The sequence below is a fragment of the Miniopterus schreibersii genome, assembly GCF_964146895.1.
Source record: "Miniopterus schreibersii genome assembly, chromosome: 17".
NCBI lineage: Eukaryota > Metazoa > Chordata > Mammalia > Chiroptera > Miniopteridae > Miniopterus > Miniopterus schreibersii.
The window spans coordinates 41,304,786-41,328,299 of NC_138117.1; the positions used below are offsets into that span (position 1 = coordinate 41,304,786).

Here is a 23,514-nt window from a genome sequence, read left to right on the forward strand (position 1 = left end):
CCATTACAGTCCCACTTACCAGGTGCAGACACTGAGACACTGACAAGATGAGTGGCTCGTGCAGGGTCACGCAACTAAACAGAAGGTCCATTCACCCCAGACTCTAGGACTGACTCTTCAGATCCTAAATTCACTAACGTGATGAGTTTTGCAGACATTTAACCAATAAGATCCCGAGGAGCATACAAATCAGAAAGTTCAAGGAGGCTCTTGGCTACCCACCTTGAAGATCAGACAAATTTCTATTAAGCCTAAGTCACAGCTCAGCTTCACCAGGTAGAGTTTACCACTTTCCTCCCTCTCGGGACAGCCCCTACTGGGTGGCTGTGTCTGCCTGGCTCTCGTCCCTGCCAGGAGCCACCCAAAGGAAGCCTATGCCCAGCACTGAGCACACAGCCGGACACACAGGAGGCCCTCTGCCAGGTGCGTGAGCCGAGAGCAGCTAGGAAGCCACTCTCCACGGCCCCTGCTGCCCGACAGAGCCGATGCCTGTCACCGGTGAAGATGTGTTCAGACGCGCTGGCTGTGCGGAAACCAGAGAAGGGAAGAGACGCCAACACTGCCAGGCACTCCCGGAGTGCCAGGCTCCACCTGCACTGCCTCCCTGCTCTCGACCGGCAAACACCTTCCTGCACAGAAATGCTAAGCAACCTGCCCGAACGGGAAGGGGAGCTTTGGACCCAGGCGACACTGATCCCATCTCCTGCTGCCCGACCCTCACTAAGGACTTGGTTTTGAGGTTAAGGATCATAAACAGGGCCTCCACCTGGGCCTAAAAAGTGAATGTGCGATTGTGGGGTTTCATTGGCCTCATCTCACCAGATCCAGAATTGTGTCCCATAGCTGTCTTCATTCCTGTGGCACAGGTGAGGAAACTGAGGCAGGGGGCTTGCAGCCAGCCTGTATGTGTGACGGCCCCCCACTCACCCCTTCCAGGGAGAGCTGCCTGGTGCTCCTCCCCACACTTCCCTCTGCCCACCCACCAACCCATCTGTGTGGCTCTAAAAATACGCACTTCAGCCGTCCCTGTGCTAGTTACGCCCCTCCCCCTCCTCCTGGTCCTCTCCCTCTGCAGGGAGGAGAAGGGCCTAGACACATTAGCTCACCGTGTCAACACAGTGGGTGTGCACGGCAGGAGAGGTGGCTCCAGGCCACCACCTGTCACCTGTGCACTAGAGGACTGGGGCTAAGACCTGGCTCCCTTCTGGGCCTCAGGCCACTGCTCAGGCCCCATTTGTCCTCCGGAGCCCCCTGGTGTCTGTGACTGTCAGGAGTGAAGACCACAGCCCCGTCCCCAATGGCTCTGAGCTCCAATCTCCTGCCCCAAGGCCCTCCTGCCAGGCAATCTTCCTGAGCAGCAAATCTCGCCAACAAGGGCCCAGGAAGGTGTTGCGTTAAGCTTCAGACGAACTGTACTGCTGGAATTGCCCCTGAGTTGCTGTGTGGTCTTAGGCAAGTTGCCTGACCTCTCTGTGCCTCCGTTTCTCATCTGTGAATGGGGACAATAATGGCACCTGCCTCCCAGTGTTTGGGAGAACTCAGTGAATGGGTGATGTAAATGCCCAGGCAGCCTCTGGCACCAGGCTGTGCCAGGATCCATAAGCAGTCAGTGTCTGGTTCAAGGTTGTGAGAGCCTGCTGAGGTGGTGGGAACCTCTTCTCAGTCAGGGAAGCAGACCGCTCCCAGCTGATACTGAGGTGGCCAGAGAAAAACCTAGAACCTGCTTCAATGAGTTCAAGAAAATAGTATTTGGCAAACCCCAGCTGTTTACTGTTGGTTACAAATTCTTTATGACAACCCTTAGGGTTAGAGGGACAAGTTAGAAATCCACAAGACTGCCTTTGGTGACCTGGGGCCTCAGAGACAAGTCCCACCTACTTCATGTGGCTCTCGAGGCCCTTTCCAGCCTCACCCGGGCCTGCTGCCGGCTTCCTCTACCTCACACACCTGTCCTGGGGCACCCACTGTTCCCCAGATGCCCTTCCCTTAGCCTCTTCTGTGCCCTTGAAGGCATGTGTAAGCATCAGGAGTTACTGAGTGCCGCCCGCCATCTGGGAGGAAAGCAGAGAGAGGGAACCACCTTCTTCCAGGAACAGAGGCCACACGGGGCCCACGGGGATCCCCGCAGGCACATGCCGATGCTGGCCACTGCTCTGTCACTTCATTGGATTAACTCACTGGATTCTTCCAACCTCCCCCACCTTACAGGTGAGGAAACTGAGGCCCAGGAGAGCTGAAAAAATTCACTCGTCCACATGAGCAGCAGGAGGAGGGCCAGGGGTCAAGCCCAGGCAATCCTAGGTCCAGGGTGCGGAAGCCCAATGCCAGGACATAAGGGGGTCGGTGGATGTCACCGCGGGCCTGGGGGCGTCGGGAGCAGGCGCCCTCCACCTCGGTGTTACTGCACTCCCTCCCCACCTGCCTGTTCAGGTTTCTGTTCCCTAACTGCCCCCTGAGCTGTCAATATCACAGCTACATACACGTGTGTTTCTGCTCCGTATGCACATCCATGTTTGATACATGAACAGCACCTGGCACCAATGTGTGTCCCTTGGGGTGACAGCACCCCACTGGGATGCATGCCCCAGAGGGCCCAAGCCCCTGCTGGACCAGGTGGCACCTTTTAAACTTCTGATTGTGTGTAGGTGGTTCCAGAAAAGAGCTGGGGTGTGGGGGACCCTGGGGGACGTAGGGCAGTCATACTGATGTTTTCAACAACACATAGGGCCACCGGGGTGAACCAACCACATATCACCATGGCAACCGGCCCTGCCAAAACATGGAGCAAACTGATCTCAAAGCAAAACTCACCGGTGGGCCCCTCGGTCCTTGGGGACCCTGTGGGCCTGTGGGTCCAGCGTCACCCTGGAACAGAGAGAGCGTTGTTATCATGAAGCCTCCGCACAAAGATGACGGAGGCACAACGTGGACCAAAGTTTACCACGCTGCCCGAGACCAACAAACCGCGTCCAAAGCATTTCATCGGAAAGTGCCAGTTACTCCGAACCGGCCAACTCATTCCGAGGAGCGAGCGCAGACGCCCTCGCTCTGCAGCGTTTGTTCTGCCGGCCGGCCCGCCCCTCCTGCTCCCGGGGCTCAGGCCGCTCCTCCGGGAAGCTCTCCCGCAGGCCTGCTCCTGGCCCGCAGACACCACCAGGACTGTCCTGCCTCAGGCTCACAGGAAGAACAATGTCACCCATGTGTGCAGCACCATCTGGGGGACAAAGGGCTGGCAATTCACAGCCCCTCACGGGGGTTTCCAAGCAGCCCTGTGACCTAGGAGTGGACAGGAGCTTGGCCAGGCTCCCACGCACCGCACACTGTGAAACACCCAGCAGACGATTTTAAAGTCAGGCAGCTGACGAGGAGGGAAGGAAGCATCGCCCACCATCAGGGAGCCAGGCTCCTGTCCCCATGGCACCCTGACCTCACCTGCTGGGCATGGTACCCAGCCCCACTCTGCCTGGGGGGAGCACCTGTCACCCCTTTTTCTGAAATTGCAAGTGAGGGAGCTGGCTAGACCAGACTGTCACACTGCCCGTTAGGGCCTGAGGTGCCTCTGGGGGTCGGGGCCGGGGAGAAGCCCTCCCGAGCCAGGCAGCTGCCCTGTCCCCTCACTCCTGACCAAGCACCCACTCCCAGGAGGCTGAGTCCACACGTCAGACCCCTGCAGGGCGTCAGGTAGGATGCGGTCCCAGGTGAGGATGTGGAGCTGGCAGATCTGAGCACAGGCTGCCTCCTCGCGCCTCCTCCTGCCTCCGATTCTCTGTGTGGCCCCGAGGAAGTAGTTCAGCCTCTCTGGGTCTCAGTCTCCCCCGCTCTATGACTGGGGTCAAAGATGACTTGCCCTGGTCTTAAGGCCCAAACTCAGTGAGAGCAGGTAGCATAGTGTCACATAGCACATGGTGGCAGTGGCCACACAAGGCTCCTGAGGCTGCAGGACACTGGAGGTGGAGGAATGCCCTGGGGAGACTCAGAAAGGCCGCTCTAGTCTGCTGAGGTCGGATCCAACTGGTGCGTCCTTGATACTGACAGACATGTCGCGATGGAGTCAGAAAAGGCCCCTCATCCATCCTTTGGCCCAGGCACCGGCCCATTAGGCTGGGCGCTCAGATCCCGGGGCCTTGTCAGCAAGCCGAGGAGGACTCGGGCCTGGGTGCGGGCAACTGAGACATCACTGACCACCCCTGAGAATTCTCCTGTGAGCTCCTCCACAGTGGCACCAACCTCCCTGGGACAGTTTTGGGGGTTCCCTTGGTCATTCGGTGAAGCTCTTTCCACTTCCCCTATGCCTGCTCCCACAGACCCAGCAGGCCCCACAGGACACCCACTTACATCTTTTCCTGGTGACCCTTCCCGGCCGGGGGGGCCCGTGGCACCAGGCTCTCCCTAGGTAGGAAGAGCAGAAACAAAATACCTGCTGTTAGAGAGGAAGATGCAGAATGCCAGCTGCCTCGCCAGTGTCTTTGATCGTCAGAGGGGAAAGATCCAGGAGGAGGCCCACAGGGGGCCGCTGGGCTCTGCGGTGCCCCCAAGGCCAGGGCGAGTCCTGGGCCATGTCTGAATGCCGGGCACACCTGCCTGGAATCCTGCCTCCTCGCCTGCTGACCCATTTCATCTCCCATACCTCGAGTTCTCCCCCTTACACAGGGCATGGCAAGGCCTCTGCCCAGAGGACCCTGAGGTTCCTTCCGTTCAGGGCATTTGGAAGGAAGGAAGGAGCTAAAGGCTAAGAAGAGCAGGCATCTGGGGCAGGCTGATGCTCTCCATGCGTGAGCTCCAGATCTGGGACATCGCCCACGTCCTCCTGCCTCAGTTGCACAGCTCGTGCGCAGCCCGGCCCAGGGGCCACACCTGACTCCAGGCTGATTTGGTCCAATTGGTTGTAAGTCAGTGTCTTCCCCCCAGGAGAAATTTCTAGAAAAACTAGACTAGGAGAGGAATGACACCATCAGCTTCTCAGGGGACAAGGTGTTGCACTGTCCTGCGGGGCCCAGGAGCCCAGTGTCTGGAAGCACCAGCTCACTTCCACTTGGGATGACTTCTGCAGAAAGACATCCACTTACCCGGGGGCCAGGTGCACCAGCATCGCCCGTGTGTCCCTTGAAGCCCTAGAAGAAAGAGAGTGGAGTTATTCCACCAAAGAGCAGGCCACAGGAGGGAAGGGCAGGCACCCGGTGAGACGGTCCAGCGGGTCCTGACTCCCCTCTCTCTTGACCAGCTGTGAGGTGCGGGCCCTGCTCTGGGCCGGGCCATGGCCTCGATGCCTGCTGGCTGTGACGAGGCCCTTTCCCGGCTCAGTCACAGCACAGGCCGGGCTGCAGAGGCTGGTCCCACAAATGCTCGGTGTGGGGCATCGGCCCAGGTCATCCCTCTTCCTCATTTCCCTGACCTCACACCACTTGGCTGGGACCCCTCTGCCTGGCTCCTAGGCGAGGCAGGGGACAAAGGGGCAGGGGCCTGGCCAGGCGTGCGGCTTCAGGTCCCTGAGAAGCCCTGAGCTGCGTGGTTGCCTTCCACGGCTCCGTCTGAGCCCAGGGCGGACTCCAGCCCTGCTGGGTCGTGGTGAGCAGATGAGATGTGGTGACCTCACACAGGCCTGTCGCCTGAGGAGCTGCTGGGAAGTCTCAGTGACCAGTGGGAAAGAGGAGAGGAGGAAGAATAAGTCATCTCAGGTTTAATTCCAGACTCATCCACTGTAACTTCAGAGAAGCCAGCTAACCCGGGGGCGCCCTAGCATCTAGCACTGCAGTGAGGGCAGTGACGAGGCCCCTGGCTGGCATTGCAGGACTGATTCATCTGCAGAGAGGGCTCCACGTGCTACCAGTGTGATGGCTCAGGGTGACGTGGAATCAGGTCTGGAATTTAGCCACGGCCCCCACTTTCTAGCTGTAAATCCTAGTTCCTGCTTCCCTCCCCTGTGACTCAGTTTCCACATCTGTAAAATGAGGATAGCACCTACTTCTGCAGAGCTGCTGAAAGGATTGAGCTCTTCACTGCTCAGAACTGGCCAGGCCGCTTTCCCTAGGGAAGGACAAGGATTGCCTGGGTCCCAGCATTTCCTCAGACACCAGAATCCCAAACCCAGCGATCTCAGAGGCAGGGGCCCCGCGGTGCTCTCCTCCCACATAATGGTGGACAGAAGCACCAACTGAGGGACACACACAACGTGCAAGACACTGGGTGGGCATTTTACATATTTATTCCTCTCCTTTAGTGTTCACGACCGCCCTACACAGTGGGAGCTCTTCTGATCCCCAATTCATAGAAGAAGAAACAGAGGTTCAGAGAGAGGCCCTGACCAAGGTCACAAAGTTAGTAAATGTAAAAGTGAAAGCTGAGCCCAGGTTTATCTACTTCAAAGCTCGTTTAATTCTTTACTGCTTTGCTCTGACTCACGCCACACCAGCCAGAGGAGGCGGGTCTCCTTTCCCTTGCCTGGGTCTCTACCCTCTGCCCTGTCCTGGGGTGGGATTCCTCACAACTCTCAGTCCACAGATGGGTCTTGTCCCAACACAGGTCCCAGCAAATGGGCCTCCGTGGCTGAAAGGAAGCCCACCCCACCCAATGAGCCAGGAACCACCTTAACAAAAATCACTACTTCTGGGATTTCACCCCCCGCACAAGGTGCTGTTGTCCAATCGTGGGTTTCTTCCCCTGGTGTAATCAGGTGGAAAGCAGAGATTTCACAAAAAGGAAATGGGTTCTGCGTTTATTTCCTCCATATTGATTGCAAGTCAGGTGAGTTATTAATTTTTTTTTTTTGACAGAGAAGCACATTAAGGAAAGGGAACTGGCATTTTGATCTCCTCCTTCTGGCCAGATAATTGGATTTTAGAATTTTCATTAAAAATTGTATTTTTTCCAAAAACAAATTTAAGGAATTGTGTAAACAATTTTAAAATTATAAAGGAGTAAAGTATTTAGCAAAGAAACAAATCCCTCAACAACCCCAAAATATATAGATTGAGTTCATTTTAATAGAAAAATATGTGTGCATGTTAATATCTATAATAGCTTAACACCTAGATAGCAATTTGAATATATAAATGTCAGATTCATGCATATAAAAAAGACCAGGAAAAATATACTAGAATGTTAACAGAGCTTTGCCTCTCTGTGCTGTGGAATTATAAGTAGCTCTGTTTTCTCCTCTGTTACATCACGTTATTGTTTCTCTAATGGTGACCACCATCATTGTCTTTGTTTTGCAGTGAGAATGGGGTACTTTTATAATCGGTAAAAAACAACCAAACAAAAACACCTTTAGCTATGGAAATGTTCAAAACAAAAATTAGGACTCATCTGTGGGTTCTAACCTCCACAGAAATGACAGCAAGTATAAGGACGAAGGGAGCAGGACAACGCGTGGCCGATGCCACACTTTGGAAGTCACCTGGGCGGCCTCGGCGCGAGCGGAACCCGTCTCGGCAGAGCCCAGGGCCCAGCAGCCATGGGGCCTCTCCCGCCGCTTCCAAGCCATGCGGCGGGGCCTTTATTCTACTACGGACAGCGTGCACGCGCACACTCACACTCACACACACTCACACACTCATCCACACACACTCACACTCACTCACACACTCACCCACACACACTCACACACACTCACACACTCATCCACACACACTCACACTCACACACACTCACCCACACACACTCACACACACTCACACACTCATCCACACACACTCACACTCACATACACACACACTCATACACACACTCACACTCACGCTCTCACACACTCACACACTCATACACTCACACACACACTCACATACACTCACACACTCACTCTCACACACACTCTCACACACTCATACACTCACACACACACATACACTCATACACTCACTCTCACACACACTCTCACACACTCATACACTCACACACACACTCACATACACTCATACACTCATACTCACACTCTCACACACACTCACACACACTTACACACACACTCACATACACACACTCGCCCACACACATTCACGCACACACACACACTTACACACCCTCATCCACACACACTCACACTCACTCACACACTCATCCACTCACACTCACACACACACACACTCTCACACTCACACACACTCTCACACTCACTCACACACACACACAGCACTTACGGGGGGGCCGCGGGCACCCTCTGGTCCTGGCAGACCCGGCTCTCCTGCTTTGCCCTGAGAGGAAGAGGAAGAAGGTGTGAGGACAGCATTTGAGGGACCCTCCTACTCCCGCCTGCCCGGGCCTCCTGCCCGACACCCCGCAAGCCCGTCACCGGCTCCCGGCCCACCCTTGCCCCGGCGCTGGGTCCATTTTCACCCCTTCAGATCGCCTCCCCGCACCCATCCCTGCTACATCCCGGGCTCCTGGGCCGGCGCCGGTTCCGCAGGGGTCGCCTCTACAGTGATTCCTCCTCGGCCCCTTCGCGTTCCCCGGGGTGCCCTGGTCTGGTTGAGAAGTTACGTAGATATCCTCCTTATAAGCGACTTTATACCTGCCCACAAAACCACTTCCCACTTCGAGGCTCTATCAACTACTGCATTTTACAAACGGGGACACTGAGGCTCAAAGGACTTCACTGAGTTAATAAATGGCAAAGCCAGCTGAATCCCAGCCGGGTGTCGCACCCAAAAGGCTGCTCTTCTCACCCCAGAGGCTGCGCCTCCGGGCGGGGCCTGTAACTACTCATCTCTCCCCAGTCCCCTTCTCTTGCTATAAAGACGTCATGGAGACACCTCTGCTATCTGACAATCTCGGCTCTAGCAGCTCGGTACTGCCCCGGGTAGAACCAAGCCATGAATAAAAGCCAGTGAGCAAGGAGTGCTGACGTCCAGCAAAAGTGGTCAGAGGGGTTGGGGTGTGTAGGAGCAGGGAGAGAGGGGGAAAGGCCCCCCTGACTGGCAGCTGCGGAGGGGGTGGCCCTCCTTCCTTGTAACTGGAGGGCATGTCCATTTTCCCGGATTGCCCCTTGTTTGCACAGCTTATAAACCCGAGGGTCAGGTGGGATCCCTTAGTGAGCAGAGGAGAGGGAAAGGAGCATCCTTGAATTCAGAGAAAGTTGCGGAGAGGAGGGTGGGGTACAAAACTCTGATTTCCAGGTGGGTCGGCTGGTTGGTTTCTTCTGTCCCAACTTGTCCTAGTCTAGCTGTGAGATCTTGGGGTGTCCTTTCCCTTCCTGGGTCTGTCTCTCAGTGGTACATTCAAGACCATCCCCCTCATAGGTCTCTGTGATGGAGGCAACGGGGGCCTAGCCTGGAGTACAAATGTGCCTTCCCAGCCTCCTGCCCTTTCCGCTCAGCATCACCTCCTGGGAGTGTAACTACTCTTATTTTGCTTTTGGAGTCTCCCAGAGTTTCCTAAATACTAGAAAAATATACGTAGATCCATTTTCATACTAAATAGGGCTGGCTATACACACAAGATACATTACTTAATATGTCTTGGAGAAGTCCCATGTCGGTGTCGAGGACGTTTCTCCTAACAGCTGCATGGAATCTGCTGGGTGAACACCATCGTTAACCCATCTCTCACTGCTGGGCATTCGGAGAACCCAGGTCTCTAAGCTCCAGATGCCACCCTCTGTCTTCCCTCGATACTGAGGCTGTGACAGGGACTAGTGATGACAAAGGGCTGCTAGAAGAACCACTGTCACTGGGGAGCCCTGACCCACAGAAGAGAAATCCACCAGCCTGAGGAAGGACAGCAGTAAGTCCCTGCACTTGCCCAGCCAACAGGTCCTGGGGCCACAGAAACTCGGCCCTTCTCCCTGTGTGCCTGGAGCGGATGACATCCACGACGGAGGAGGCACACAAAGGACAATGAAGAAAGGGCAGACTCACATCCCGGGCCCAGTAGGTGAAGCTTGGGTTTCTGGTGGGTAACAGGCTTTTCAAATACCAGATTTCTACTCCAGCCAGTGCTCACCTGCCTCAGTTTCTCCTCCCACACCATTAGGATGAGGCTGCCTTGGGCAGTTAAAAAGTATAGAAAACGGTAGGAGTCAGGGCACAGGTTCTGATTCTGCCACCAGCCACCATGTGACTCTGGGCCCATCACGTCCTGTCCCTGGGACTCAGTTCTCAGCCATAAAATGGGGGCAGCAGTGTTTACCTGGCAGGGTTGTCAGGAGAAGGGACAGAAGTAAGCATAGAAAACACCTCTGGTTGTGCCCAGTTCAGAGCAGCCCCTGGGCACACAGCTGCTGGTACTGAGAAAGCACTAACCTGGCCTGTAAAGTGAGTGATAAGAATTCAGTCCCTTACCGGCTCTCCGGGGACACCAGGCTTCCCATCTCTGCCCTCTTTGCCTTCTGCTCCCTGCAAGACAAACTCAAATTGGTTATCTGTCCGAAGATCTGCGGGGAGGGGAGGACACTCGCAGCTCCATCCACAGGCAGCAGGAAGGAAGCATTTTGACCAGCAGAACTGGTTCGTTTTCCTGGTTTTTCCCCAACACCAAGATTCTGGCTTGGATGTCTGATCCGCAGTGTCTGGCACATAATAAAAAAGCAAGAAACCGTTTCCTTGTTATTGCTATTAACCTAAAGAAGAGCCTCCAGGACACAAAGCCAAATGAGAGATGATGGGGCCTCATATCTGGGCCCTGCGCTGACCACGGCTGTGAGGAGGGAAGGTGCCAGTACTGAAGAAGACAATGAGGACACTGAGTGACATACAGCACTTAGCACAGCTCCTGGAGCACACAAGGGGCTGGGAAAGAGCAAAGACATCAATAGCTCACTAGGGGTGATGAGAGGGCTTTCTGGGCAGACAGATACGCATGTGCAAAGGCCCTGCGGCCAGGAGAGGAGAAGATGCAGAGTGTCCTGGGCCCCAGAAGGAAGCCAGCATGGCTGGAACAAAAGAATGCACTGTGGAGGGCAGAGGTGGGGGCTGTGGCCAGTGGAGGCCCAGAAGCACGCACAGGCCAGACAGGGGCCACACACAAGGATTCACTCTTAGCAGAGAAGGCAGCTCCAGGCCTCTCTGGACCAGCTTCATTGCTATCACAGTGGAGAGCTCCACCCTGTTGAGAAGGACGTTGGGTTAAAAAGTGCAGAACAGCATTTGTGGAAAGTAATTATGCAGTTTGTGTTAAGAACCTCAGGCATGTCTAAACTCTGACAGTCCACTCCTCTTTTAGGGACCATCATATGGAAGTCAGAAAAGTGCTGTGCATGCGAACTAGTCTACTGTAGATTTAAAAAATAATTATAAGATTCATGAGGCAACAGAGAAATGAAAGGATATATTATGGGGCATTTATTAGATAGAGTATAAGTAAAATTTATAAACATTTAATAGCCATGTGGAAAATAGAAAATGTCTATATTATCACACTAATTAATTACCTCAGTTCTGTATGCATATATATGGGCATGTTTTGATTGTTTTAACTTTATGGGTAGATATAGACACTGTTAATATGCATGTATACATATGTATACATGCATACACATATATATCTAGAGAGATGAAAATACTATTCAAATAAGTAAATGACAACAAATACATACATAAAAGAATGATACTGAGAGAGACCCCACTGAAAATTTAATTTAATTGAGTGGTTATTTTCTTCTCATATTCTGTAATATGCAAAACTCCCCTCATGACCAGGTCTTGCTTTAACAATGATGAGATACATTTTTGTTTGCATATTTATGTAGGAGAGAAATTAGATTTTTTAAATGTCACTTACTGGGATTCCGGGTAACCCTGATGGGCCTCCGGGGCCAGGGGGACCTTCTTTTCCCTAAAAGACCCAAGACATAAAAACACCATTAATTCTGTCAACAATAAATAAAAATATTTATTTATTAATAAAAACACCATCAAATCTCTCTGGTTGGCTTTTCTGCAAGTAGATGTCACACAGAACTGCCTTCGAGGGTTGGAGGCGTCTTTGGTGAGAAACAGTGGGTGCTCCCGCACCCACCCCCTGCCTTTCCAGGCATCGCTGCCCCCAGGGCAGGGAGGTGCCCTGGGTGGAGCATAAGGATACAAGTTGGTGTGTTAACCTGGGCTAATTCTGGCCACGTTACCTGGACTCGAGAGGAATTAGAGGTTGAAAGCCTGGTGAAAAAAACAATATTGCGGCTTCAGAGTTCACAGACCTGGGTCCAGACCAGACTCTGTACTTTTTCCCCAAACTCCTTGAGACTCGGGTCCCTGCCACACAGCACTGACCAGGGCACCTGGGGCTGCTACGTGTACAGGACCCACAGCAGGTGAGGAGCTGACCAGGGGCATAGACGGGTGGCCTCATTAGTGCTGTCCTCTGGTCCGGAGGCTCCCAAATGTCTTATGTCTTACCACCCACTGTCACTGTGGGTATCTTTCCCCATGTAATAGGCCTCACATTCCCAAAGACTGTGTTCACCCAGTGGCATTAATTCTCCATTTCTCATTTTATTCACCAAAGGCACATGTTACTGCCAGTGGAGCTTCCTAAATCTGGGGAGGCGACCAGCCACCTGGGAGCATCCTACACCCCGTGTCCCTGCGGTGAGTGCAGAGAGCTCCTGACAGTTGTACAGCCCCTGCCAGGGTTCCTTTGTGGTCAGGTACCCAGGCGGGACGTCACCGTCCCATCCACATGCTGCACAACACCATGTACTCTTTTGGGTTGTGATTTTAGCATCTTGGAAGAAAAGCAAAAATACTAAATATTTGTTTCAGATTTATACAGATTTTTGTATATTGTGATATAAAAAAGTCAAATCAGAGGACCCAAAACACACTTATTTTATTAAGTACTACTTAAACTCAACTGAAATTCAAGAACTGAGTCTTGCTCTATACCTGAAGGAGAGGAAAGGCATCAGTGATGCAGCATTAAGACATGGGGGATTTTTTTAAAGGCCCTTGGGAACCTATGAAGAATGGACAATGTTTTAGGTTTGCCGTTGGTTTGTTAGAATCTCTGCTCAAGAGGATTTACAGGCTCCATGCTCATGTTGAGAGGTTAGGGACTGTCCAGAAACAATGCCGCTTAGACCAATGCAAAATGATAGGGCCAGTGGAGCGAAGCCATTCGCCCTCCTGCATCACATCACCTGCAAACGCACTAGCAAGCGGGTCATTTTTGTCACTTGGGAAGAATATTTAATCATAATTAGGGACTTTGAAACATTGATAATGGAGGTTCCCAGATTCTCAAACCATTTCTTAAAAAAGCAACAAATAGTAGCTGGGAAGACTTCTTTTTACAACAATGACAAAGGGCTTCACGGGACCCAAATCAAAGTTAAGCCTTCATTTTATGTTAAAAAAGGATTGGCAAATGGTTGATATGATTTAACTCTGAATACACTGGAAATGTTTTAGGTTTGTATTTCTTTTAACTACACCCCATTTTACTTTTTTTATTGCTAATTTTGAACTACCAACATTCATTGTTTGCTCTAAGAAAAGTCAAATCCTTTCTGGTTTGATGTTCATGGTGAAATGCCAGGACCAGGGACAGCGCCCAACAACTACGCAACTTGCCACAGGGACAGGTGACAGGATAAATGTCTGATGCAATGTGGTTTCATTCCTCGGAGTGACATGACTTACATCTGGTTCCACATATTATTCAACTTGGGCAAGTGTCCATTAGTTTGTGCTGAAGAAATCGTTAGCTGCCTGCGGTTCAACAGGAAGCTGCCTGCAGTGTGTTTTATATTTTATCCATCCTGGGCCTTGGAGGTGGGCTGCTTCCAAAGGGCTGGCCAGATGCTGGTCATGGCAAGGACCACAGTAACTGCTGCTGTTCGGTCACCAGCCTCCACCCCGGCCGCCCCAGACTCTGGGTCAGTGTGGAGTAGACAGACCGTGATTTGACTTAGAACTCCCAACCTGGATAGGAACTTTCTGCACAACCTTGGACGAGTGACCTAACCCCTTCTGGTTCTTTCTCCTACTCTAAGGAGAAAGTCGTCCTAAGTGATCCCCAACATGCTCTTGGCACCAGAGTCCAGAGACGCCAGGACCTAGACCTGCCTCTGGACAGACTCAGACTATGGCACTGAGGTTCCCGAGACTGGGGTTTGTACCTGGTGCTGACCCTCCCTTGCCTTGTTGGGTGACCCTTGCCTTGCTGGGTGACCCTGAACTGGTAGTTTTGCTTCTCTGATCCTCTCTTATTTATAAACTGGACATCACGATTCAGGACCTTCCTAGGCACAGGGAAGTCATATGAGATCAGGGACATTCATTCTCTGTATGGTCCTGTAAGTAAGTATGTATTATGTATGCAGTGGCCACTATCCCAATGCCTGCTCACAATATTGAAACCAAGAGAGCTTCTGGAAGCCTTAGGCAATGAATATAATTATGGTTTTTGAGATACGTGGCTTGGGTTCAAGGCCAGCCACACCAGTTGTGGCTTCAAGACCTTGACTCGTGTCTTCCCCTTTGTTAACTACACTCTGCTTTTTGAACAGTTGGGTAACAGCGGCTACCTCCTACCTGGCATGCTCCCTGGTGCATAACCAAAGGCTCAGGATGGGTTAGCTCCAAGCCTTCCCACTCCCCTGGGCCTGCTCAGATAGAAACAAATCAAGAGGGAATAGAGGGATGGGCTAAACCTCGACCTGTTTGTGTTGGTTGTAAACTGAATTCTGGTATCACAGTTGTCCAGGTAATTTCACCCAAGCCTTTGTTTTCTAGGCGAGGTAACTGGGGCTCCAATAGAAAGCGGTCCCTCCTGTGGTTGGCTAGCAGTGGCTAGACCCGGGGATGTGTAAGCCCCAGGAGGCAGGGGGACCAGGGCAGGGCAAGCATGTGGCTTCTGGGAAAGCCAGACACAAGCTGAAGGCAGGCCCTGTCCACTGAGGAACTTACCGGGGGCCCTTGGATTCCTGGTGGTCCCGCAGCTCCTGCAACTCCAGCTGCTCCCTGAGGACAATCAAGCAGAGAATGAGTGTGGTGCGCACCTGACGAGAGATTGTGAGCACTTCTTTGTGCACAAGGCAACGCCTGATCTCGCATCCTGTGCCCCTGCCCAGCTGCCTGACCCAGACGTATTTCCAAGGTGCCTCTGCCTTCCCTATCCGCTGGGCTCATCTCTGGGACACAAAGGCATTGGGGAGACGGCAGCCACGTTTCAGGATGGGCCAGAGCATTCACCAGCCAGCCAGCCCTAAGACAACAGAGAGCAGTCCTGCTTCACAGGGGACATTTTCAGCTCCTATCAGGGACACTTCAGGACAGAAGGCAAGAAATAAGCAATGGGATTTGTCTTCCAGGGAGGCAAGGAAGAATTGCTTGTGTCAACTCAGGCTGAAGAGATGCAGAGACGGATAACTGGGAGAGAAGCTGGACACAGGTAAGTGGTGCGAAGTGAGCCGACGCGCCTCTGCCTCAGGGCCCCTGCAATGCTGTCCCTTCTGCCTGCAATCCAGTCCCCACATGGCAGAGGCCACCCTGCCCCCTCTGTGCCTCGCTTCAGGTAGCAGCTTCTCAGTGAGGCGCTGTCCCCCTAGATTCAAAATGGCAAGTCTCTGCCTCCTCCCAATGCCTTTTTCTGGTTTTCACATTTGTCCACAGCCTTTGCCACTACCTGACATCCTAGTGTTTATTGATTTATTTTTTGGAAACTAAAGCTGGGTCTTGGAGATAGTGGATAGGAGATATTTCTTGAATACATAAATGGTTTAGGAGCTGGGTAGGCTGGGGGATAAAGGCAGAGACTCTGCAGACTGATTAACACATTCCTTCTTCCTAGCTTTGGTCTAGCGGTACAAGGGCTCTAAGCTTTGGTTCCATACCAGTGGGAGGGGAGAAGTGACACTGCCCACAGCACCAGGGGGGCCGGCAAGGGGCCAGGCTACGACTGCTTAGCACAGAGCAGAGGGCATTGTTAGGAGCACCCCCTAGAGCCAGAGCCCCTGGGTCCATGTCCTGCTTCTCCAGTGATGAGTTGTTTAGTCTTAGCAACTTATTTTACTCCTCTGTATCTCAGGTCCTTTGTAAAAAGGAGGGGAAAATGCCACACATTTCACTTGAGTCGTTGAGAATAAAGTTAATACATGGGAAGCCCTAGCCAGCACCGGGCACGGACTCAGAGCTCTCCATTCAAGGTTCCCATGAGTACTGATGCCAGTGGTCTTCTGTGTGTCTACCCGCTGCAAGGATCGCTGCAAATAATAAATATGGGACAGCAAATGACCCAGTTCTCAGTGCATTACCGATACCTTCCCGGCAGTCTTTGCTCACTGTCTTACATACATGCATCAAGTGCCAATGCTGTGCCAGGTGCTGGGAAAGCTTTAGGGACACATAAACGGCCACACATGGTCTGGGGCCTTGGGGGAATGGATGTGGCTGTGGAAAATATGTCTAATGCTCTATGTTATATGATTTCATTTATAAATAGTACATTGAAAACAACCTGATTTATTCTAAGAGTTAACACACTGTTAGAATTCTGGTCAATTAGAAGTTGTCAAGAGCAAGGCAGAGCAAGCTTAATTTCACACATTTCAACTTCGGATCCAAACTGAGCCTTTTTCACTACTTACGAGGACAGAGGGAACCTATTCGAAGCAGGTTCCCTGGAGTGTCCTTCACCCATTTCCAGGGGCCCTCTCTCTGGAAGGTCTGGGAGACCAAAGCCTCTGGAGAACGCAGGGGGAATCTTGGGAGACCACATGGGGAATCCCACAGGACTGGTCCTGGGCTTGGGGGAGATAGGAAGTCCCCCTGCCTGTTACCATGGCTAAAGGCAATAAGAGTAATTCATGGGCAGCCTAGGCCAAAGGGAGACAGATTTGCTAAGAAGGGTGTCAGTCAATGTCAGAGCCACAGAGGCCAAAGAAGAAGAGAGCCCAATGGGAACACACAGATGATATTCATAGTGGTCATTATGGTTATAATGATAGCACATACCTGAGAATAATGATAAATGAACAGCTGAAACTAGTAATAGTGAATAACAACGGTTTGTAGTTTTATTATTGTTATTGACTGTAGTTAATCTGAGAAAGTCCCACTGAACACAGACAGTGGCTTCTACATTCCTTACCCTACGATCCTAATCCTGTGATCATCCCAGCCCCCCACCTCCCAGGCTGGATAGAAATAAATAAACCAAGCCTGTCCCTCCCTGCCAGTGTCTCCCAGTCCCAACAGCATTCTAATGAGACTGTGCGTCAGTGCCCCTCAGGTCCTTCTGCACACTCCCCCAGATGTCCCCTGGGACCTGCACCTTCAGCTCATCCCTGGGCACCTTTAAGGTGTCAGCCATTCCTTAAAATAAGAGGTCTGTCCAGTGCGACTGCATCTCCAATTAGAATGGGAGTGTGTTCAAATGACAAGTTCAAAAGAGGAGGGCACTGAATATTGGTACTTACTGGTGGTCCAGGGTTCCCTGTGGGCCCCGAGAAGCCTGGAGCTCCGGGATGACCCTAGGGAAACAGAGAGGTGCGTCTTTAAAATGACTCATGAGAAGCTTCCCACTTGGTGCAACTACCAACTTTCAGACAGCAATCCAGGGTCAGCTTTCTACTCCAGTAACAACTGTGGCTGAAGGCACTGAGGACAAGAGGACCCATTTGTTTAATATCCTGCTGGGGCTTCAGGAGGCCGAGAAAGGATCTGACAATATTTACAAAAGCAAACCATCCTGAAACTGGATCTGTTGCAAAACCATGTGAAGAAAGGCGTGTGGGGAAGTGAGTGTGGGTACAGATGAAAACAAAGTGGCCACAGCTGAAAATATCGTGGCTGCCTGATGGGTACAGGGTGGGTTTTTTAGCATATGCTTTTATTTTTATGTACGGTTGGAGTGTCTCATAACGAAAGTTTAAAGACAAATGAATGCACACAGACACAATATAAGCCTGCAAGGGAATTTGTTAGCTTAACTGAATTACAGTATCCATACTATGGCAATAATATAGTAATTTTTAGAAAGAGATTCATGCCTCCATGCTAAGAGGGGCCCGTGTGTATTACAGAAAGAGCTAAACAAATTATAGTATAAAGTGTATTGAAACAACATTTAATTTCGTATAACCATGTTATAAAATCAAGGAAACCACCTTAAAATAAATGACTCCCCTGCCCCCACCTCCACCTCCCGCCACTGGAAACACACTGTAACATTCACTGTGGAGTCCATTGCCTTCGACATCTCCAAACACACGTTGGTTTCTGAATATAGTGGGGCTTTTGGCTGTGCCCGTCACCAGGCCCTGAACACAGCTCGGGCCCTGCCCCTGGCTCCGTGCGCCTGTGCTCACTCCCTCTCGGAGCTGGACCCTCCTGCAGTTAGGGGCCTGCCCGTCGCCCATCCTGTACCGCTGAGCCTGCCACGGTGCCGGCACAGGCTGGTGCACAGTGAGTGCCGGCTGGGAGATGCACAGAAGAGTGAGAAGTAAAGCAGGAGGGCAGGCGGGGGAGAAAAGGGAAAATCGGGAAAAGAGTTGTCAGCAGCTCAGCAGAACACGGGGGTCAGTTCACAGAGCAGAAGGGCTGCGAGAGGCTGAGGGGTCCAGAGGCAGAATCGGCCGGTAGCTCCGGATGGAGGGTGATGGGGGCGCAGTGTCAGAGCCACAGAAAGCAGCGTGTCATCACTGGTGCCACCTCACCTGCCTTGGAGAGGCGGTGGAGCAGGGCCGAGGGCCGTGGGCACAGAGGGGCATCTGCAAAGCTCGCCTTTGCGTGTCATGCCCCGGGTACTTGAGAAACAAGGGAGGGTCGCAGGGCAGAAAGGCGCACTTTGGAATAAAGGACCACCATTTTAGTGAGCAAGAGGCACAGAAAGCAAGAGTCCAAAAGAATTTAAAAAGCAAGCTCCTCAGATAATCGGGAACAGGGAATGTGACAATGAGCCGGGGATCCAGATGGGGAAACGGTGCTTTTCCGAAAACCCTACTGTGCACAGGGAAGGGAGCGGAGGCCAGGAGCGGGAAAGGGGTCTGGAGACAGCGCCGCCCGGAGCGCTGGTCGGAGCTCACCTGCTCGCCCTTGGGCCCCGCCTCGCCGTCTGCACCGCGCTCCCCTTTGCTTCCCTGCGGAGAGCAAGACAGCCAGTGAGGGGACACGCTGCCAGGGCCACGCACGAGGCTCCCCGCCTGCCTCCCTCCCTTCCCCGCTCCCTCAGCCTCCGCCTCAGCAAGGGCGCCCCCAGGGAAGGGCTTCCTGGGCTGCGGGTGCTGGGGCGCAGTGGGAGTGGGGCTGGGGAGCAGGCAGAGCCCCCTCCACTGGGAGCCTTGCAGCTGACCCTTGGAAGTGGGTTGAGCTGTAGCACTGGGGCCATAGGAGGCCTGGCTGCCTAGATGCCAGAAGGGCTCCCCTGGCTGCATGTGGGGGCGCTGCAAGGGTCGGGTGAAGAGGAGGGGTCGGGCAAGAGGCGGTGGGAGGCCGCAGGTGGGGCAGGAGCTGAGCGATCAGCAGCGCCTGCGGGCATTGCCCAGGAGGTGCCCGTGAGGGCTGCAGCTGAGAGGGTGGTGGCCCGGGCAGCACTGCACGGGGGCTGCGGGCCAAGCCTGCCCCTGTACACGTGCTCCCGGCTCCCTCCTCGACTAGCTGCGGGACCCTGAGCTGGTCATTTAAACTCTAAGTTGTCATTTTATCTACAAAATAGAAAATAACAATTGCCTAGCCCATGAGATGTTAGGAAAACAGGTGGAAAACACAGCATAGAGCTCAGGACACTATAAGAGCTCACTAAATATTGGTTATAATTATTATTTTACATCACGTTGTATGTGAATCATGCCTTTGCCATTTACTAATTGTCACTGGGCAAAGTCCTTCAACCCTGTTTCCTTGCTTCCAAAATGAGAATAATAGTTCCTTTGTCATCAGTTGTGAGGATTAAGTGACACAAAGTCTACTGTGCACTTAGGCGAGGGGTGAGTTCATTATTAGCTCTCAGTCAGCATTAGCTGTCACCCTTCTCATCGCCATTGTCACCATCATCATCACTGTCGTTACTGCGGTTAGGAAAACGCTCACAGCACACAGCCTACCAACCACGTTTGTTGCAGACCAGCCCTGAACGTAACATTCAAGGGTTCCAGTCTCTCTGAACTGCCACCTACGTTGGCTCTGCATTTACTGCATTAACAAATGTATTTCAGTAAAATGTGATTAAACAAAAACATTTTGGTTCTTCTGAGGGAAGGCATTATGCAATGAATTAAGCCTCTGGCGGGAAGTCAATCTTGGCTCTGGCCCCAGGCTCGTCCTCTCTTATCACTGAACACTTGAGCAGATCTCAGTTCACCCCGTAAATGAAGGATTAGGGGGGGTCAACCTATGGGGGTCCTTCTCGGTCCAGAACCCCACAATCCTCTCATTGAAACATCGAGCCCAGTCCTCTTCCCATCCGGAAGGCTGCCCCTGCCCGCAGCTCACTGGCGATGGTGGCTACCTGAGAGCCACACTCCCGCCTGTCTCCCGGGGTGACGGGGGAGTGGGGTGAGCTAATGCCTGTCAAGTGCCCAATGCCATTGTGTAGAGCAGAAAAAACAGGTTCAGAGGGGAAAGCATTTGTTCCAACATTTCTGCATGCAATTATTTCTACTGCTTTTAAATCTATAAAACCAGCACACTGTCTGCAGGCCCATTATTATTTCAATGAAAAGAAGTGACGTAGACCAGCACACTGCTTCTCTGACATTTAGGACAATCGCCTTAAAAGTAAATGGTCTCCTTTCAAATTCCAGTCCTCAGTCTGGGCTTGAAGTGGCTTCAGTCCTCACCTCCTAACAATGAAAATGTCAGCCGTTCAAGGACCCACAGCCATCCTTGTCTCCTTCCCCACTGCAGGTGGGGATCAAAGCCAGCACAGCCACCCCAGCCTGAACCCCTTCCTTCCAGAAGAGAGGGCTGGCATTCAGAACCCCCATGCTGTGGGCACTCTGCTGGGCTCTCCAAATGAACTCCCATTTCATGTGCTTCTTTATTAATATCCCGAGCTGATGCAAACAAATATTTCATATGTCTGTGGTATCTAATCTAGCCAGTGAGACTACTCCGTGAAGCAGTGTCATTATCAGAGTGTGTAGACAAGAAATCTGAAGCCACATGTTATAGTTGCTATTAACTCAAACAGCAATGGTTATGGGGACCACTAGAGTTCCTTGTGCCAACATTTCCTACGAGCCTGCGTGCCCCGTGAATCTTCTGTCTAATCCTTCCATCTTCTTTGTGACATAGGCCAGAAGAGGGACCTGAGGCTCAGAGAAGTCAAATAAACTGCCCAAATCCTATAACTAGTAAGTGAATTTCACTCAGCTAATAAGAGGCAGAGAGCCAGGCTGGGGAAGCAGCTGACCTCCAAAGCCCAAGCTGTGCCCCACTCTCCTTGGCCTCCAGCCCCAGTCTCACTTGTCTACAAGTCACCAGCTTGTAGATCTTTCTGCTCCAACACAGCTCTGGGCCTGGAAGTCATGGCCCGTACCTGACCCATCTTGACATCTCCTGACTTGGAAGGGAACCTTTGAAAGGAATTGTTGGTGAGAATCTTTCAAGATTGAGGCAGCGATGGGTGAAAAGAGGCCTCTGCTCGGGGAGAGAGCTGTGCAGCTCCAAAGGCTCCTGTCTTCCAGCAAGTACCACACATTCCAGTCCCATAGCTCATCACATACTTTCAACCACTCGGGTTTTTGCAAATGAACAGCCTGAGACTCAACAGGTGGAAATGATCTTGCAACTCAAGATCACCAGCAGAGTCAGTGGCATGGTTAGACCTTGAATGGGAGGTTTCTGATCATAAACAATTACGCCCAACATCACCCTTCCCCATGCTCAGGTTAGGCAGCTAGCTGAGGGGAAGGGATGGATGTGGGACCCTCCTGAAGGCTCACTGACCTGCGCGCCAGCTGCTCCCGGGGGCCCTGGGAGGCCTCTGGGCCCAGCATCTCCCTGCAGCAGGGGAAACAGAAAACAAGAATGAGTGTCGGGAGCCCATGCCCAGTGGCCAGCTGGCCATCCCCTGACACACCTATTTGTGGACTTCCCACCGGGACTTCCCTGTCCCCCCGCCCCCCCACCCTGGCGGGTCTGAGCTGAGGGTGGTGTCTGTGCATCCACAGGTACAACCCACAGCTGATATGGTCAGTAGGTGTGGTGGCCAGTCCTCAGCCCCAGCGACCTGCCTCCCGGATTCACGCCTGGACTGGGCTCATCCCATTGGCACTAGGGTGGCAGAGTTGGGACCTCCAAGATGATGCATTACATTGCCGTGAAAATACCTTTTCTCTTTCCTCCTCACCTTTTTTCCATCTGTGCCATCTCTGCCTGGCTTTCCCGGGAGACCTTTGTCCCCTTTAAAACCTGGCAGACCAGGGAGGCCCGGGGAGCCCGGAGGACAGTCACTGCACACGTCCTGAGAGAGAATAAATCACAGTTACTTGCAAAGGGAAGGAGGTCACAGCCCCCACCTCTCAGACAGAGGAGGCAGCAAACGATGACGGACAGCAAACGGACTGAGTCATCACCCACACACCTATTTTGCTTCAAAATTTGCACTTTTCTCTGTCTTAATCTTAAATTAGGCTTAAGCACTGGTTTATCTGAATGACTGCCTCATTCCCCCCTACTTCTGGCAGCCGGACTGCAGGGAGGATAGCCCAGGACAATGATGCCCAAAACGAAAAAACAGATTCTGTGGGCACCTAAAAATACTCGCAGTACCGACTTAACGCAGACATTTAGCATCGGGAATATCAGCTCTGCCCCTAAGCTAGAGACAAAACTGCGCTGGAGGTGGAGCCTCTGTCTGGGGTTTGAGGAGTGGTTTCCAAGAAAAGGAGCAGAAGAAAGGAGGCAGCACCCTCAGGCCTTTCTCTCTGTGGCCGTACCCCAGCCTGGCCCTGTGGGAGTTTAATAAACCTGCCCTGGGCCTGAGCTTTGCTCTGCTTCTCGGAGGCAGGTGAGTGCTGTCCCTGGGGTGAATTTCGCCTTCTCTGAGCCCAGGACCACTTTCTAATTTGTCTGTGACCCCTAGATCTTAAAGTTTGGAGCACAGCCTCTACCAAATAACACTTGCTGGCTTGACCACGCTGTAGCCCACATCACATCTCAGGGTCTTGGAGAGCTTTCGCAAGCCCTCTCCCCGCTCTGCCCCCTACCTCCCCTGGTCTCCTGGTGGTAAGGGTTCAGTGAGATGATACAAAGCAGGCACTTAGGAGGGTGTGAGCCAATCGCCAGTGCAGTTGGCTCTTATCTTACCACTAACACAGGCACCCGCTCCACAACTCCCTCAATGCCGCTTACAAAGCCTCCACTCTGGGGCTCGGTGCCTGTCTGCTCTGAGACCCCAATAATATGTGTCTTGAAGAGATCATGGCTGAATGGTGTCAACTGACACAAAACAAGTGCATCAGCCACAGCCTCCTGACCTACACAGGCGTGTGGAGCTGCATTCGATCATGCTCCGTGAGGGGTGCTGCAGGTGACTGAGCACTGACATTGGCCTCCCATTGGGGACGGAAGGAGAAGGGCTCTTCCATCACAAAAGCCACTCTGCATAGCCCACCTTCTTTTCAACTGCTTCACTCTT

At 52.5% G+C, this 23,514-nt stretch overlaps 1 protein-coding gene across 2 annotated transcripts in view; it reads right to left on the reverse strand.

Annotated features, from left to right (window-relative positions):
* The window catches only part of COL22A1 (collagen type XXII alpha 1 chain), a 197,501-nt gene that overhangs the window by 17,619 nt on the left and 156,368 nt on the right, over positions 1–23,514 (reverse strand). For both annotated transcript variants that reach the window (XM_081116359.1, XM_081116358.1), the window contains 11 exons: positions 22,225–22,338; positions 21,822–21,875; positions 18,959–19,012; positions 17,351–17,404; positions 14,841–14,894; positions 11,713–11,766; positions 10,275–10,328; positions 8,136–8,189; positions 5,067–5,111; positions 4,336–4,389; positions 2,812–2,865 (listed from right to left, as the gene is read on the reverse strand). In XM_081116359.1, coding sequence (XP_080972485.1) covers positions 2,812–2,865; positions 4,336–4,389; positions 5,067–5,111; positions 8,136–8,189; positions 10,275–10,328; positions 11,713–11,766; positions 14,841–14,894; positions 17,351–17,404; positions 18,959–19,012; positions 21,822–21,875; positions 22,225–22,338 — 645 coding nt within the window. The remainder of the gene's footprint in view (positions 1–2,811; positions 2,866–4,335; positions 4,390–5,066; positions 5,112–8,135; positions 8,190–10,274; positions 10,329–11,712; positions 11,767–14,840; positions 14,895–17,350; positions 17,405–18,958; positions 19,013–21,821; positions 21,876–22,224; positions 22,339–23,514) is intronic.